The sequence below is a fragment of the Dendropsophus ebraccatus genome, chromosome 5 (assembly GCF_027789765.1).
Source record: "Dendropsophus ebraccatus isolate aDenEbr1 chromosome 5, aDenEbr1.pat, whole genome shotgun sequence".
Classification (NCBI taxonomy): domain Eukaryota; kingdom Metazoa; phylum Chordata; class Amphibia; order Anura; family Hylidae; genus Dendropsophus; species Dendropsophus ebraccatus.
The window spans coordinates 37,846,072-37,862,840 of NC_091458.1; the positions used below are offsets into that span (position 1 = coordinate 37,846,072).

The following is a 16,769-nucleotide window of genomic DNA, read 5'->3' on the forward strand; positions in this document are numbered from 1 at the left end:
AGATTACCTCTGACCACCGCACGTTGCCTCTAACCACTGCACGTTGCCTCTAACTCACACACGTTGCCAGTGACCCCCTCCAGATTGCCGTAACCACCCAAAATTACATGTACCCACCCCTGATTACCTATAAGCACTTCCGTTTATCCGTAACCACCCCAGATTGTCTGTAACCACCCCATGTTGCCCGTAACCACCGCAGATTGTCTGTAACCACCCCATGTTGCCCATAACCACCGCAGATTGTCTGTAACCCCCCCAGGTTGCCCCTAATCACATGTAATTCCCCCCAGATTGCCTCTGACCACCGCACGTTGCCTCTGACCACCGCACGTTGCCTCTGACCACCGCACGTTGCCCCCGACCACCGCACGTTGCCCCCGACCACCGCACGTTGCCCCCGACCACCGCACGTTGCCCCGACCACCGCACGTTGCCTCCGACCACCGCACGTTGCCCCCGACCACCGCACGTTACAGGTTCCCATCCCAGATTACCTATAAGCACTTCAGTTTATCTGTAACCACCCCACGTTGCCCGTTACCACCCCACGTTGCCCGTTACCACCCCACGTTGCCCGTAACCACCGCAGGTTGCCCGTAACCACCGCAGGTTGCCCATAACCACCCCAGATTATCCGTAACCACCCCACATTACCTGTAATCTCATTTTTTTATTGTATTTTAGTAACTGCGCTATTCTAATAACCATTACTAGCTGCGGTTTTGCTCCAGCAAATTGGCGCTCCCTTCCTTCTGAGCCCTGCTGTGTGCCCATACAGTGGTTTATGCCCACATATGGGGTACCGTTGTACTCAGGAGAACCTGCGTTACAGATTTTGGGGTACATTTTTTCTCCCATTCCTCGTGAAATTGAGAAATTTTAAACTAAACGAACATATATTGGAAAAATTCGAGTTTTTCATTTTTACTGTCTTATTTTGAATACTTTCCTCTAATACCTGTGGGGTCAAACCGCTCACTGCACCCCAAGATGAATTCTTTGAACGGTGTACTTTCCTAAATGGGGTGACTTTTGGGGGGGTTCTCTTCTGCTGACACTACAGGGGCACTGCAAACGCACCTGGCGCTCAGAAACTTCTTTGGAAAAATCTGCACTGAAAATGCTAATTGGCGCTCCTTCCCTTCTGAGCCCGGCTGGGTGCCCATACAGTGGTTTATGCCCACATATGGGGTACCGTTCTACTCAGGGGAACCTGCGTTACAGATTTAGGCATGCAGCTTCTCTCCTGTTCCTCGTGAAATTGAGAAATTTCAAACTAAACAAACATATTATTGGAAAAATTCAAGTTTTTCAATTTTACTGTCTTATTTTGAATACTTTCCTCTAATACCTGTTGGGTCAAAATGGTCACCACACCCCAAGATGAATTCTTTGAGGGGTGCACTTTCCAAAATGGGGTGACTTTTAGGGGGGTTCTCTTCTGCGGACACTACAGGGGCTCTGCAAACGCACCTGGCGCTCAGAAACTTCTTCAGCAAAATCTGAACTGAAAATGCTAATTGGCGCTCCCTTCCTTCTGAGCCCTCCTGTGTGCCCATACAGTGGTTTATGCCCCCATATCGGGTACTGTTGTACTTAGGAGAACCTGCGTTACAAATTTTGGGGTGCGGATTCTCTCATGTTCCTTGTGAAATTGAGAAATTTTAAACTAAACGAACATATTATTGGAAAAATTCGAGTTTTTCATTTTTACTGTCTAATTTTAAATACTTTCCTCTAATACCTGTGGGGTCAAAATGGTCACCACACCCCAAGATGAATTCTTTGAGGGGTGTACTTTCCAAAATGGGGTGACTTTTGGGGGGGGGGGTTCTCTTCTACGGACACTACAGGGGCTCTGCAAACGCACCTGGCGCTCAGAAACTTCTTCAGCAAAATCTGAACTGAAAATGCTAATTGGCGCTCCTTCCCTTCTGAGCCCCGCTGTGTGCCCATACAGTGGTTTATGCCCCCATATCGGGTACTGTTGTACTTAGGAGAACCTGCGTTACAAATTTTGGGGTGCGGATTCTCTCATGTTCCTTGTGAAATTGAGAAATTTTAAACTAAACGAACATATTATTGGAAAAATTCGAGTTTTTCATTTTTACTGTCTAATTTTAAATACATTGCTCTAATACCTGTGGGGTCAAAATGGTCACCACACCCCAAGATGAATTCTTTGAGGGGTGTACTTTCCAAAATGGGGTGACTTTTGGGGGGGTTCTTTTCTACGGACACTACAGGGGCGCTGCAAACGCACCTGGCGCTCAGAAACTTCTTCAGCAAAATCTGCACTGAAAATGCTAATTGGCGCTCCTTCCCTTCTGAGCCCCGCTGTGTGCCCATACAGTGGTTTATGCCCACATATGGGGTACCGTTGTATTCAGGAGAACCTGCGTTACAATTTTTGGGGTACTTTTTTTCTCTTTTTCCTTGTGAAATTGAGAAATTTCAAACTAAACGAACATATTATTGGAAAAATTCGTGTTTTTCATTTTTACTGTCTAATTTTGAATACTTTCCTCTAATGCATGTGGGGTCAAAATGCTCATCCTACCCCAAGATGAATTCTTTGAGGGGTGTACTTTCGAAAATGGAGTGACTTTTGGGGGGATTCTATTCTGCTGACACTACAGGGGCACTGCAAACGCACCTGGCGCTCAAACTTTTTCAGAAAAATCTGCAGTAAAAAAGCTAATTGGCGCTCCTTCCCTTCTGAGCCCAGCTGTGTGCCCATACAGTGGTTTACGCCCACATATGGGGTACCGTTGTACTCAAGAGAACCTGTGTTACAAATTTTGGGGTGCAGATTCTCTCATGTTCCTTTTGGAAAGGAGAAACTTTAATTTAAACATATATATTATTGGAAAATTTAAATTTTCTATTTTTTTAAGGCCTAATTGTGAATACTTTCCTCCAGCCCCTGTAGGGTTAAAATGCTCATTATACCCCTAGATTAATTCTTTAAGGTGTCTAGTTTCCAAAATGGGGTGACTTATGGGGGTTTCCAGTATACAAGCCTCCTAAATCAACTTAAAAAAAGAACTGGTCCCTAAAAAAAATCAGTTTTGGAAACTTTCACAAAATGTGATAATTTGCTAATAAATTTCTAAGCCCCGTAACACCCTAAAAAAGTAAAATATGTTTCCCAAATTATGCCAGAATAAAGAGGACATATTGGTAATGTGATTTAGTAACTAATTTATGTGCTATGACTTCCTTTTTTAGAAGCAGAGAATTTCAGAAGTTCATAAAATGCAACATTATTAAATTTTTCATGATATTTTGATGTTTTTCACAAAAAACACACAAAGTAATGACCAAATTTTGCCACTAATATAAAGTGCCATATGTGACGAAAAAACAATCTCAGAATCGCTAGCATACGTTAAAGCATCACTGAGCTATAAGCGCATAAAGTGAGACAGGTCAGATTTTGAAAAATGAGCCTGGTCATTAAGGCCAAAACAGGCTGCGGAGGCAAGGGGTTAATACATGTGATATACACAAACATGGCCCTTCATGAATATTTAAGAGGTTTACAAACAAAAAAAACATCCACACAAAGCCAACTTTGTTAACAGTTTAGGTCAGAGACTTTGTCGAGTCTAATTGCCTGTGTTTGTGGCTATTCCTATTCCCTAGACTCATCACTGGAGGAAGAGATGGCTGTCTGAAAGTCTGGAATTACAATAATGGCCAGTGTCTGCACACTCTGAAAAGAGGTAAATGGCGCCATTTCACAGGATCCTTAATGATATTGTCTTCCCTTAGGTAAATTGAAGTATTTTCTATTCTATCTAATTAGCATTGTGATAACCCTGAAGAGCTCACTCGCCCTATGCTTCACTTACCAGACCTCCTCTGCATAATCCAGGGATACACAAGAAGCCGGAAAAACACAGAGAAACTAAAGTCTTACATTCCCCCGGTGACTTTTATTCTGAACAAGTAATGAATTCACATGGGAGAGAAGTGAAAAGGGAAGATATTGCAATAAAAGACAAAAACACTGCTATAAACATGACCGTCACATGTGTTACTCTTTTCACCTAGTCCTAGAACATGATACTATTTCGAGAAAAACACCCCCACAGTCAATGTCCTAACTAGACTGAGCACTGCATACAAACAAATTTTTATTAAAACAGGCTAAGGGCCCTATTCCACAGGAACGATTATCGGCCAAATCGGCCCGATTCGGCCGATTATCGATCGGTGGAATAAAGAGAACGATCAGCCGATGATCGTGTCATCGGCTGATCGTTCATTTAGGGCCAGACCTAAAATCATTGTTCCCCCACCGCGCATCGCTACGGTGGAATAGCGGTGCGCGGCGGGCGACCGATGATTTGAGAAGCGCAGCATACATTACCTGCAGGGCTTCTCCTCCGCTCTGTCTTCCTCCCTGGGTCCTGCCCGCTTTAACTTCAGAGTGGCCTGTCAACTGAAGGAGCACTCAGCCAATCACAGGCCGGGACCGCTGTGGCCTGTGATTGGCTGAGTGGCCTGTCAGCTGACAGGCCATTCTGAAGCTAGAGCGCGCGGGACCCGGGGAGGAAGACAGAGTGCAGGAGAAGCCCTGAAGGTAATGTATGCTGCAAGGGCTGCAAGGACATTGGTAACGATGTCTCTGCAGCCCTCGCTCAATGATCATCGGGCCGTGGAATAGGCCCAGTAAACGAGCGGCGATCTAGCAGATCAGCGCTCGTTTACATCATTGATCGGGCCCTGCTCGGCCCGTGGAATAGGACCCTAACTATAGTAGCTACAATTGTGGCACTATTACAGAGCTGCTGTGACAGTGTAGAAATTGGAAAATCATGTCAGTCATTCAATTTCTGTCATGGACAGTAGTAAATGTTGGTGGATCAGTGGCATAATATCAATTTTCTCCCAGGACAGGAGTGGACACTAGTAAATGAGCACCCAGTGAGGTATTAGGATTGACACTGTTTTCCAGTGACTTCCTATAATGCACACCCAGCACCCAGTAACTTCCTATAATGCACACCTAGCACCCAGTGACTTCCTATAATGCACACCTAGCACCCAGTGACTTCCTATAATGCACACCCAGCACCCAGTGACTTCCTATAATGCACACCCAGCACCCAGTTACTTCCTATAATGCACACCCAGCACCCAGTTACTTCCTATAATGCACACCCAGCACCCAGTTACTTCCTATAATGCACACCCAGCACCCAGTTACTTCCTATAATGTACACCCAGCACCCAGTGACTTGGTATAATGCACACCCAGCACCCAGTGACTTCCTATAATGTACACCCAGCACCCAGTGACCTCCTATAATGCACACCCAGCACCCAGTGACTTCCTATAATGCACACCCAGCACCCAGTGACTTCCTATAATGCACACCCAGCACCCAGTGACTTCCTATAATGCACACCCAGCACCCAGTAACTTCCTATAATGCACACCCAGTACCCAGTGACTTACTATAATGTACACCCAGCACCCAGTGACTTCCTATAATGCACACCCAGCACCCAGTGACTTCCTATAAGGTACACCCAGCATCCAGTGACTTCCTATAGTACATACCCAGCACCCAGTGACTTCCTATAATGCACACCCAGCACCCAGTGACTTCCTATAATGCACACCCAGCACCCAGTGACTTCCTATAATGCACACCTAGCACCCAGTGACTTCCTATAATGTACACCCAGCACCCAGTGACTTCCTATAATGCACACCCAGCACCCAGTGACTTGGTATAATGCACACCCAGCACCCAGTGACTTCCTATAATGTACACCCAGCACCCAGTGACTTCCTATAGTACATACCCAGCACCCAGTGACTTCCTATAATGCACACCCAGTACCCAGTGACTTCCTATAATGCACACCCAGCACCCAGTGACTTCCTATAATGTACACCCAGCACCCAGTGACTTCCTATAATGCACACCCAGCACCCAGTGACTTCCTATAATGCACACCCAGCACCCAGTGACTTCCTATAATGCACACCCAGCACCCAGTGACTTCCTATAATGCACACCCAGCACCCAGTGACTTCCTATAATGTACACCCAGCACCCAGTGACTTCCTATAATGCACACCTAGCACCCAGTGACTTCCTATAATGTACACCCAGCACTCAGTGACTTCCTATAATGCACACCCAGTACCCAGTGACTTCCTATAATGTACACCCAGCACTCAGTGACTTCCTATAATGCACACCCAGCACCCAGTGACTTCCTATAATGCACACCCAGCACCCAGTGACTTCCTATAATGCACACCCAGCACCCAGTGACTTCCTATAATGCACACCCAGCACCCAGTGACTTCCTATAATGCACACCCAGCACCCAGTGACTTTTTATAATGCACACCTAGCACCCAGTGACTTCCTATAATGTACACCCAGCACCCAGTGACTTCCTATAATACACACTCAGCACCCAGTGACTTCCTATAATGTACACCCAGCACCCAGTGACTACCTATAATGTACACCCAGCATCCAGTGACTTCCTATAATGCACACCCAGCACCCAGTGACTTCCTATAATGCACACCCAGCACCCAGTGACTTCCTATAATGCACACCTAGCACCCAGTGACTTCCTATAATGTACACCCAGCACCCAGTGACTTCCTATAATGCACACCTAGCACCCAGTGACTTCCTATAATGTACACCCAGCACCCAGTGACTTCCTATAATGCGCACCCATTGACTTGGTATAATGCACAACAGTCACCCAGTTACTTGGTATACTGGACAATGGCTTCACTGCTCCCACAGAAACCACCCACAATCCACCCTCCTCTCTTCTCCGTCCCTATCTCTCTGTATTTCTCTCCCTGCTCTAACTGCCTGCTGCAACCTGCTCTCCACTATACACAGCCGACTGGCCGCCTCCAGGAAGCCAATCACCTCATATAAAGGGGGGTTGCTGACATCACAGTGGGGTTTGCAGCTGATTGGACGAGTGCAAGGTATTATGGATAATCCCTTGCTCCCACCAAAAGGCAGTTCTGTAAGCTAACGTGCGGCTGCCATGTTTAGAGAATTTGCGAAGGAATCTGGATAATGCGAAGCAAATTTAATGCCTGATTCGATGCGAATTGTAATTAATCAGATTCGCTTTGCTCATGTTTATCGACGCGTTAAATCCAAACCTGTTCAGTTGCTTCTTTTCAGTTCAGTTGCAATAAATGTCAACTTTTCTTATTCTCTCTATTCACAGCAAACAAGACTGATGAGATCTGTGACTGCACATACGTGGAAATTAACAGGAATAGGTAAGATACCTTTTTTTTGTGTGTCTTTTTCCTGTTCGGTGACATCACTGTGAGCATTACTCCCAGATTATGACATAACTGAGGGCCTCATTTCCAAGAAGTCTTAGAGCACATCATTATTATTCCTGTTCTCTGATATCATTTCCTACGACTTCACAGAGTCTATTTATGAACAGTGATCTAACAGTAGTTGTTGCTGCTGTTTTGTGTATCATACATATACTGTAATGCACTGACCATGATTACAATACTACCATGTTTCCCCGAAAATAAGGCACCCTCCTAAAATAAGACACCCCGACTACGCTACCAACTAGCCTAAAGTAAGGCATCCCTCTGAAAATAAGGCACCCCCTACTCTAAACTATGGCACCCCCTGAAAGTAAGAAACCGCCCGAAAGTAAGGCTGCCCGTAGACACCCGCTGCCACCCAGGACTCACCTAATCCCCTCATGGAGCTTCACTGCCGGCACAGCAGGAAGCTTGGTCCATGGCCCCCATGGCCTCCACACCTCCCAACGCACGCCACCGCATGTCCCCGTGAGTCCCGCTTCACTAACCCAACGCACACAGACACACAACGCCACACACCACTGCCCGTCCCTATATCGCAGGGACAGGGGAGAGGATAACAAGCAGTCCTTACATACGTCTCGCATTGTGCCACGTGACTGGCTCAGGGACCCCCGGCATTTTCCTCTGAGACAGCCCATCCCGGCTTATGAACAACCCACTCAGCCAATCAGTGACTGGAGCAATGTCTCACCCCAGTCACTGATTGGCTGAGTGGACTGTCCTTTAAATGGTTTGTGATGTTGGCTCAGGTGGATATCCTGGAGCCCAGTGGGGGTCCTGGAGCGGCAATTCATTGCTGAAGAGGCACAGGGAGAGGTGAGTTGGTGAGGTTTTTGGTATTTTCCCCACTACCCCTGCATTTGGGAAAAAACGTCCTGTTGCTGGACTTCGCCTTTAATGTTTGTGCCATTTATTTCTGTCCGTTATTGAGCAAACAGCGGCCGTTTTTTTAAGTTATTCACACACTTATTTGTTTTTTTACTGTTGGGATATCACAATGGGATAATAAAATAGCCACACCTAAACGGGTGTAAAAAAGGCGGCCATGGCAAACATAAAGCTGAAAAATTTACTACCGGCCATCACTGCAATGATGGCCGCCAAAATATGTGGAAGGGGTTATCAAGCGCTACAAAAACATGGCCACTTTTGCCCCTCTCTTGTCTCCAGTTCAGGTGTGGTTTGCAATTAAAGGGGTAGTGCGGCGTTTAACATTTATTCACTAAATAACTCACATTACAAAGTAATACAACTTGTTCCGTGTTCCCCCCACCCCAGAAGTGTGGTGCAGTATATTTACTCAATTGCTGTCGGCCAATCTCAGCTAAGCAGCTGATGACGTGGTAGAGGGGGGACGGCTGGAGCGGTCCGGCCGGCCTCCCAAAGATGACGTCATTGATCCAAGATGGCAGCCGAGTGGCCCTGTTTTTATAGTGCTGGATAACCACTTTAAACAACGACCATTTTTTGATATTCAAAATAACAGCCGTTCAAAATCATTGTGTGAACATAGCCTTAACATGGCTAAATGTTTATCTCTGTTAGGATTAAAGAGAATAAACCAACCACAAAAATGTACAGGGTCATAAAGTTTATGGGTACAGTATTATGGCTCCCAACTGGGCAAGAATATAGGTTCCAAATGGCACCAACCAGTAGTTCTAAGAAAGCTGTGCAACAAGTTCATCCTATGGTAAAAGTGCCATTCTACATAAAATCTAAAAATATTTTATCTATTTTTGTTTTGTTTTACCTTTATATCACTATGCCATTGCATGGACATATATCATGGACTTCCACCGTCCCTTGTTACCTCCAATGTGCATGCCACACCAGCACCCTGATGTGGTAGCCTCACATTGCACACCATATGAAGAGACGCTGTTAGTAGCTATCTGTTAAATCCTACACTTCACCAACCTTTGTATTGGCCATATTCGTGCATTGGCATTGCTTCGCCATTTGACATTGTTTGTTGTCCTTGAAAAAATCTTTCAATAAAACACTTTAAAACGTAAAAATATTTTATCACAACCACAATGCTCCGCTCAGCTCATTCTGCACGCTCAGCTCTCCTCCCATGTCATAAGTTTCAATATAACTCGTAACTCATGACAGTACTGTATTTCAGTTGAAAAATTGTACCTTGTCATCATAGTAATGTATGGCATTTTTTTGTGACTTCAGATATATTATTGGCGTTGGATGGGGAAGAAGAATAAATATGTATATTGTGAGTACACTGCTTTATATCTATCTCTGGATAATTACTAGACTATAATTGTGGCGGCCCTGTATGATATAAGATGAATTATAATTATAGACCATATATCGGTAGTATACATAATAAGGAGTCATATTAAAACCTATAGAAACCTTTGAATGTAATTTTTTTTTTTTTATTGAATTGTATGATGCAAACACATTTGTTTCTTGAATGATCTTCTAAGATAATTTATGACCAGAGCAAAGGTGTGAAATGTGGTGTTTGTTGGTTTCACAGGATTCTGATGATGATCTTCATCACTTCCAAGAACCGCAGCCAGGCTGGCACGATGATTTGGTGAGTGGCGACTTCATATGTTCTACAAAAATAAAATTGATAAATTGAAAAGCCATAATATTAATGCTATGTACACACTATGTATAAGACCGTCCGTTCCGTGACCCGGCCGGGTCACGGAACGGCCGGTCTCTGAAAAGATCATCCCGGATGACCTTTAGCGCCACAGAGTTTTAAAGCGGGCGAATCCGTGCGCGCCCGCATCAGTACTCCCCACAGCACACAATGGAGCGTGCTGAATAGCGGCCGCAGAAAAATGACATGTCAGTTTTCTACGGCGCCGCTAGGGATCCCAGCCGGAGTGTATACCGTGTATACACTCCGGCTGGGATCCCTTCAGCCTGCAGCACTATGTAAGTTCCGTGGAAATCACGGTCGTTGAAACAATAAGTGTTAAGACATCCACCTACCATGTGATTTTTATAATACTGATACTGTTACTGTATGTGGCAAATTCTTTCAAATACAAGGTCCCAGGTTTATAGAGATGCTTTGTAGAAATAAAAAAATAGTAATATTTTAAAGTTATATAGATTTGTAAAGTATTTCTATTAAAAAATCTCAATCTTTCCAGTACTTATCAGCTGCTGTAAGCTCTGCAGGAAATGGTGTATTCTTTCCAGTCTGACACAGAGCTCTGTACTGCCATTCCTGTCTATGTCATTAACACTGACTCTTCAGTGTTAATGGGACAAAAAACACCAATAAAACAAGGACTATCGGCACGCCAGTCAGTTTGCATAAATTAATCAATAACTTGTTTATTTATAAAATTCATAAAAATAATATCTGGTTTCTAGATTACCCTTCATCAAATAATTTAGACATTGGGTATACAAGCTTAGTAAGAATTGTGAAGAATTGTTTTACAGAGATTTGTAATGTACTTCTAGTTGAAAAAACTCAAGTCTTTCAGTACTTATCAGCTGCTGTATGTCCTGCAGGAAGTGGTGTATTCTTTCTAGTCTGACACAGTGCTCTCTGCTGCCACCTCTGTCTGTGTCAGGAACTGTGCAGAGCAGTAGGAAATCTCCACAGAAAACCTCTGCCTGGACAGTTCCTGTCAGGGACAGAAGTGGCAGCAGAGAGCACTGTGTCCGACTGGAAAGCAAACACCACTTCATGCAGGACATACATAGGCTGGTAAGTATTAGCAGACCTGAGATTTTTTTTAGTAAAAGTAAATTACAAATCAGTTAAACTTTCTGACACCAGTTGGTTTAAAAATTTTTTTCCTCCAGAGTACTCCTTTTCTTTTTGGTACTTAAAGGGGTTGTCCAGTGAAAATCTTTTTTTTTTTTTTTTTAAATCAACTGGTGTCATAAAGTTAAATAGATTTGTAATTTACTTCTATTAAAAAAGTCTTCCCATATTTCCCATTCCCAAAACCGAGACAGAGCTCCTGTCCTAGCCAGAGATGGCAGTGGAGAGCACTGTGTCAGACCGAAAATAAAACACCACTTCTCGCAGGGCATACAGTAGCTAGTAAGTATAGGAAGACTTGAGATTTTTTAATAGAAGTAAATTACAAATCTATATAACTTTCTATTATCAGTGTATTTTAAAGAAAAAGATTTTCGCTGGACAACACCTTTATAGGGGTAGTGCGGCGCTAAACATTTATTCACCAAATAACACACATTACAAAGTTATACAACTTTGTAATGTATGTTATGTAAGTAAATGGCCCGCTTCCCCGTGTTTCCCCCACCCCGGAATTGTGGTGCATTATACTCACCGCATTACTGTCAACCCCCGGCCGCCATCTTGGGACAATGACGACATCTTTGGGAGGCCGGCCGAACCGCTCCAGCACAGTTATACTCAGCCAATCGTGGCTGAGCAGCTGATGATGCAGCAGAGGAAGGCCAACATGAGGGACGGCTGGAGCGGTTCGGCTGGCCTCCCGAAGATGTCGTCATTGTCCCAAGATGGCGGCGGGGGGTCGACAGTAATGTGGTGAGTATAATGCACCACACCTCCAGGGTGGGGGAAACACGGGGAAGGGGGCGACTCACTTACATAACACACATTACAAAGTTGTATAACTTTGTAATGTGTGTTATTTTGTGAATAAATGTTTAGTGCCGCACTACCCCTTTAAGCTATAAAAATTAGTATTTAGTACATTGTAGTTGTGTATTTTTTTGTGTGATATGGCTGAGCTCACCGCACCCGCTTAAGAATAAGCAATAATAAAAAGGTCATGTGAGCCGAGGTTGCGATTGATTGTGTTTTCTTCACAAAGCACATTTGTGGTGTTGGAGATGATAGGATATAGCGTCAGAGCTCAATGTACCTATTACTTCTGCAGATCCGAGGTCACCGGGAAGACATTCTGTGTATAGCTCAAAATCCTCCTAATCTCCTTGCCAGCTCAAGTTATGATGGAGAAATTATTATCTGGAACATGATCTCAGGCCACATACAGTGCCGAATAAACACAGCCATTCATGTGGATGCTGCAGGAATGAAATGTAAGTACATAGCGTCTAATACGGGAGGGCGACACCTTATACAGTGTTCTTTATATAAAGGTGGAGAGAATATATTAGCTATCAAATAAAAGAAATCTATATAGACGGTGTAACTAATACAGGAGATGTCTTTATTCCAATAAAAAGATTTTTTCATAAAGACAATCTCTTATACCCTATTAATAAATATTGGCGCAGAGGGGTTCACAGTGCAAGAAGGGGGAGATTTATTAAACATGGTGTAAAGTAGAGCTGGCTCTGTTGCCCCTAGCAACCAATCAGATTCCACTTTTCTTTCCTCACAGATTCTTTGGAAAATGAAAGGTGGAATCTGATTGGTTGCTAGGGGCAACTAAGACCGTAGGCGGATTATAATGAGGGCAATCTGGGCAACCGCCCAGGGCCCAGTAAGATTGCCCTCATTATAATAACAGCAGCGCTCTACTCTGCCCCCCCGGTCCGGGCCCCCCAGTGCACCGAACGACCGTGGCCGCCGCATCTAATTTGGGCCGCTCTGCCCCTTTAAAATATTCTTCTTTAGCAGCAGATGTTCCGCGGGTAGGCACGTCTGCCACAGCCACATTTATATACAATGTCCTCAGGCTATATGGCCTATAGATTATACACATAAGTTCCACTGGACCTCTGCAACCTTTATCAGTAAAATACTGACTACATGTCCACCATACCAAATATTGGTCCATACTCAAACATTGTATACAAAAAGAGGACTAAATATAATACACAATGGGGGAGATTTATGAAAGGGTGTAAATATACACCTGGTGTAAACTGCCCACAGCAACCAATCACAGCTCCTCTTATATTTCACTAGAGCTGAAAGCTAAGCTGTGATTGGTTGCTGTGGGCAGTTTACACCAGGTGTATATTTACACCCTTTCATAATTTCCCCCCAATGTCTTTATTAATAAATCAAAAAATCACATAATCAAAAGTTTAAAATTACATAATATGATGTTTTTATGGCATTCCAGGTAAAACTGACATAGTGGGGTAAGTAACATAGGCTACAACAGGCAACTACACCACAAATAGTAAGTGCAGTAAAAAGAACAGTATACAGCAGGGAGGTTTAAGTCCAAGTTCAGGTTCCCACAATAGAGAATATAAACCCTCCTAACTACCCGCCAGATAACCATCAACCCTGAGAGCCAGTAAACAGTTCACCACTCACCCATATCACCCCAACATACGTTTCACGTTTCGCGCTTCCTCAGGCGGTGTGCCCCAATGTACGCTTCACGTTTCGTGCTTCCTCAGCGCCCCCTGAGGAAGCGCGAAACGTGAAACATACATTAGGGAGACGTTGACATGGGTGAGTGGTGAACTGTTTACTGGCTCTCAGGGTTGATGGTTATCTGGGGGGTAGTTAGGAGGCTTTATATTCTCTATTGTGGGAAGCCCAGACTTGGACTGAAACCTCCCTGCTCTATAATGTTCTTTTTACTGCACTTACTATTTGTGGTGTAGTTGCCTGATGTAGCCTATGTTACTTACCCCACCGTGTCAGTTTTACCTGTAATGCCATAAAACATCATGTTATGTAATTTTAAACTTTTGATCATGTGATTTTTTTTTTATATATTAATAAAGACATTGTGTATTATATTTAGTCCTGTAGAGAGTCTGTAGAGAGTAGACAACCTTTTTTTTCATCAATGGATCACAGAAAGTGTATAAATGCTGTTTTTATTTTTTAAAAGAGTGAATTAATATTAGTAGCAAACAGTGTACCAGAATTTCTGGACCAGGATTTCTGACCATTCATGGCTGGATAGTTGACTTATAGAGATGAGCGAACCTCAAGCAGGCTCTGGTTTGATCGAACCCAAGCCTGGGGGCCCAAGTTGGTGGAAAACAAGGAAACAACCATAGGCCATAGGCTGTATACATGTTTCCCAGGACTCCCTAGGGCGGCATCCAGCCTCTTCACCCACCAGCCTGCTTGAGGTTCGCTCATCTCTAGTGACTTAGGGCTGGGATAAATGACCGATATTAAAAGCAAGCAAGCGCCGACCTTTTAGCGTTCCCCGCTCGCTGTTGGTGCTATTATACGCACTGACATCAAGCAGTTAATAGCTGATCTTTACATCTTCAAGGTAGCCCATAGGAGATAGCGGTGGTCTGCTTCCACCGTTCCTATTACACGGAGCTCAGGTCCTTCTACACAGGATGATTATCAAGCGAATGAGTGCTCATAAGAACTTCCTGGCGGTCAGCCCATTTAGGGTACAAACACACTGGGCATATCCGCAGCGGGCACACTGGGCATATCCGCAGCGCAAAGTATGTCAGCAGCCCGCCCTGTTAACCCGCCCCCCCCGCCGGAGTCTTGCTTTGGGGCTCCCGGAGTCTTCACGTCCCGCTCAGCCAATCAGTGCCCCCTGAAGCAAGCTGGCGTGCGGGGCTTAATGGAGCGAGTTTGTCTGCCCATAGAGTGTACAGGGCACAGATCTGCAGCGGATCTCGCTGCGGATACACCCAGTGTGTTTGTACCCTTAAAAGGGTCAGCGATCAGCTGCTGATTGATAGCTTAATGGCTTAATCACATCTTTTGGTTATTGGTCCCACATTGCCATGTGGAAGTGATAATGCGCTGGTGACAGCGTATTACAAGGCTGTACAGATACTGCTCCAAATGCAGTAACATATATATACAGCAGTTTTCAGTACAACACACAGCACATATTAACCTGCAAATAAAGCCAAATCACAGCAATACAAACTTTACTCTTCTGTCAGTCCCATTTCTCTTACAAGTTGTGATAATGGTGACATGTCTTCTTTAAATTTAAATGGAGAAAAAAAAAATAGCAATTTAATTATGTTTGAAAAGCCCACTGAGTTGTTTGACTAACCGCTGAGAATGCTAAAGACAGTCTAGTGAGTATTGACTTTTATATCAAAGGCTAGTTAAAGGCTAACTCTGCTTTGAACCAGAGATATGGAAAGATGAATGCGGGAGAAGATGGGAAAGATATTGATAGTTTCTACCGCCTTGATGGTCTATTATTATTCTCCGAGCAACATTTTTGTTTACTGTAAAATATGAGCAAAGGAGGGTAGAAGACAAAATATGTCACTATATACACATAGACACACAAATGCATATACATATATACCCTGTCTCCCAGAAAATAAGACATCCTCCAAAAATAAGGCATAGTGGAGAATTTACAGGATTGCCCCCCAAAAGGTAATCAAATCCCCAATATACACTTATTACCGGAAATGCTTATAAAGTGCTTTTTTTTCCTGCACTTACTAATGCATCAAGGCTTCACTTCCTGGATAACATGGTGATGTCACTTCCTGGATAAAGCGATGATGTCACTTCCTGGATAACATGGTGATGTCACAACCTGACTCCCAGAGCTGTGCGGGCTGTGGCTGCTGGAGAGGATGATGGCAGGGGGACACTGAGGGACACAGGGCACTGGAGGGACACTGAGCATCCCCCTGCCATCATCCTCTCCAGCAGCCACAGCCCGCACAGCTCTCAGAGTCGGGTCGTGACATCATCATGTTTTACAGGAAGTGACATCACCATGTTATCCAGGAAGTGACATCATCGCTTTATCCAGGAAGTGAAGGCCTGGTGTCAGGGGTGATTCTAGCCTCTCTGCTGCCCGAGGCGAACTATAGAATGACGCCCCCCCCCCCCCCCCGTCAATCCGCCCACATTATAATCCACTACTGCCCCCCCCCACTGCTGTCCCCAATAAACATAATGTTTGGTCCCTTGCTGCACAGAGGATGTCAGGAGAGGAGGGGGCTGACTTTATAGGAGAGGTCCCAGCAGCACAGAGGATGTCAGGAGAGGAGGGGGCTGACTTTATAGGAGAGGTCCCAGCAGCACAGAGGATGTCAGGAGAGGAGGGGGCTAATCCTATAGGAGAGGTCCCAGCAGCACAGAGGATGTCAGGAGATGAGGGTGCTAATCCTATAGGAGAGGTCCCAGCAGCACAGAGGATGTCAGGAGAGGAGGGTGCTAATCCTATAGGAGACGTCCCAGCAGCACAGAGGATGTCAGGAGAGGAGGGTGCTGATCTTTTAGGAGATGGTCCCCCTCTTCCCCCCTTATAGATGGTCCCCCTCTTCCCCCCCTTATAGATGGTCCCCCTCCCCCCCTTATACATGGTCCCCCTCTCCCCCCTCCCTTATAGATGGTCCCCCTCTTCCCTCTCCCCCTCCCTTATAGATGGTCACCCTCCCCCCCTTATACATGGTCCCCCTCTTCCCCCCCCCTTATAGACGGTCCCCCTCCCTTATAGATGGTCCCCCCCTTATAGATGGTCCCCCTCTTTCCCCCCTCCCTTATAGATGGCCCCCC

At 44.8% G+C, this 16,769-nt stretch overlaps 1 protein-coding gene across 2 annotated transcripts in view; it reads left to right on the forward strand.

The window, feature by feature from the left end:
- LOC138793484 (cilia- and flagella-associated protein 337-like) overlaps positions 1 to 16,769 on the forward strand; it is a 126,795-nt gene that overhangs the window by 64,972 nt on the left and 45,054 nt on the right. For both annotated transcript variants that reach the window (XM_069972075.1, XM_069972077.1), the window contains exons 18-22: positions 3,652 to 3,731; positions 7,246 to 7,300; positions 9,563 to 9,608; positions 9,879 to 9,938; positions 12,253 to 12,415. In XM_069972075.1, the coding sequence (XP_069828176.1) occupies positions 3,652 to 3,731; positions 7,246 to 7,300; positions 9,563 to 9,608; positions 9,879 to 9,938; positions 12,253 to 12,415 (404 nt within the window). The remainder of the gene's footprint in view (positions 1 to 3,651; positions 3,732 to 7,245; positions 7,301 to 9,562; positions 9,609 to 9,878; positions 9,939 to 12,252; positions 12,416 to 16,769) is intronic.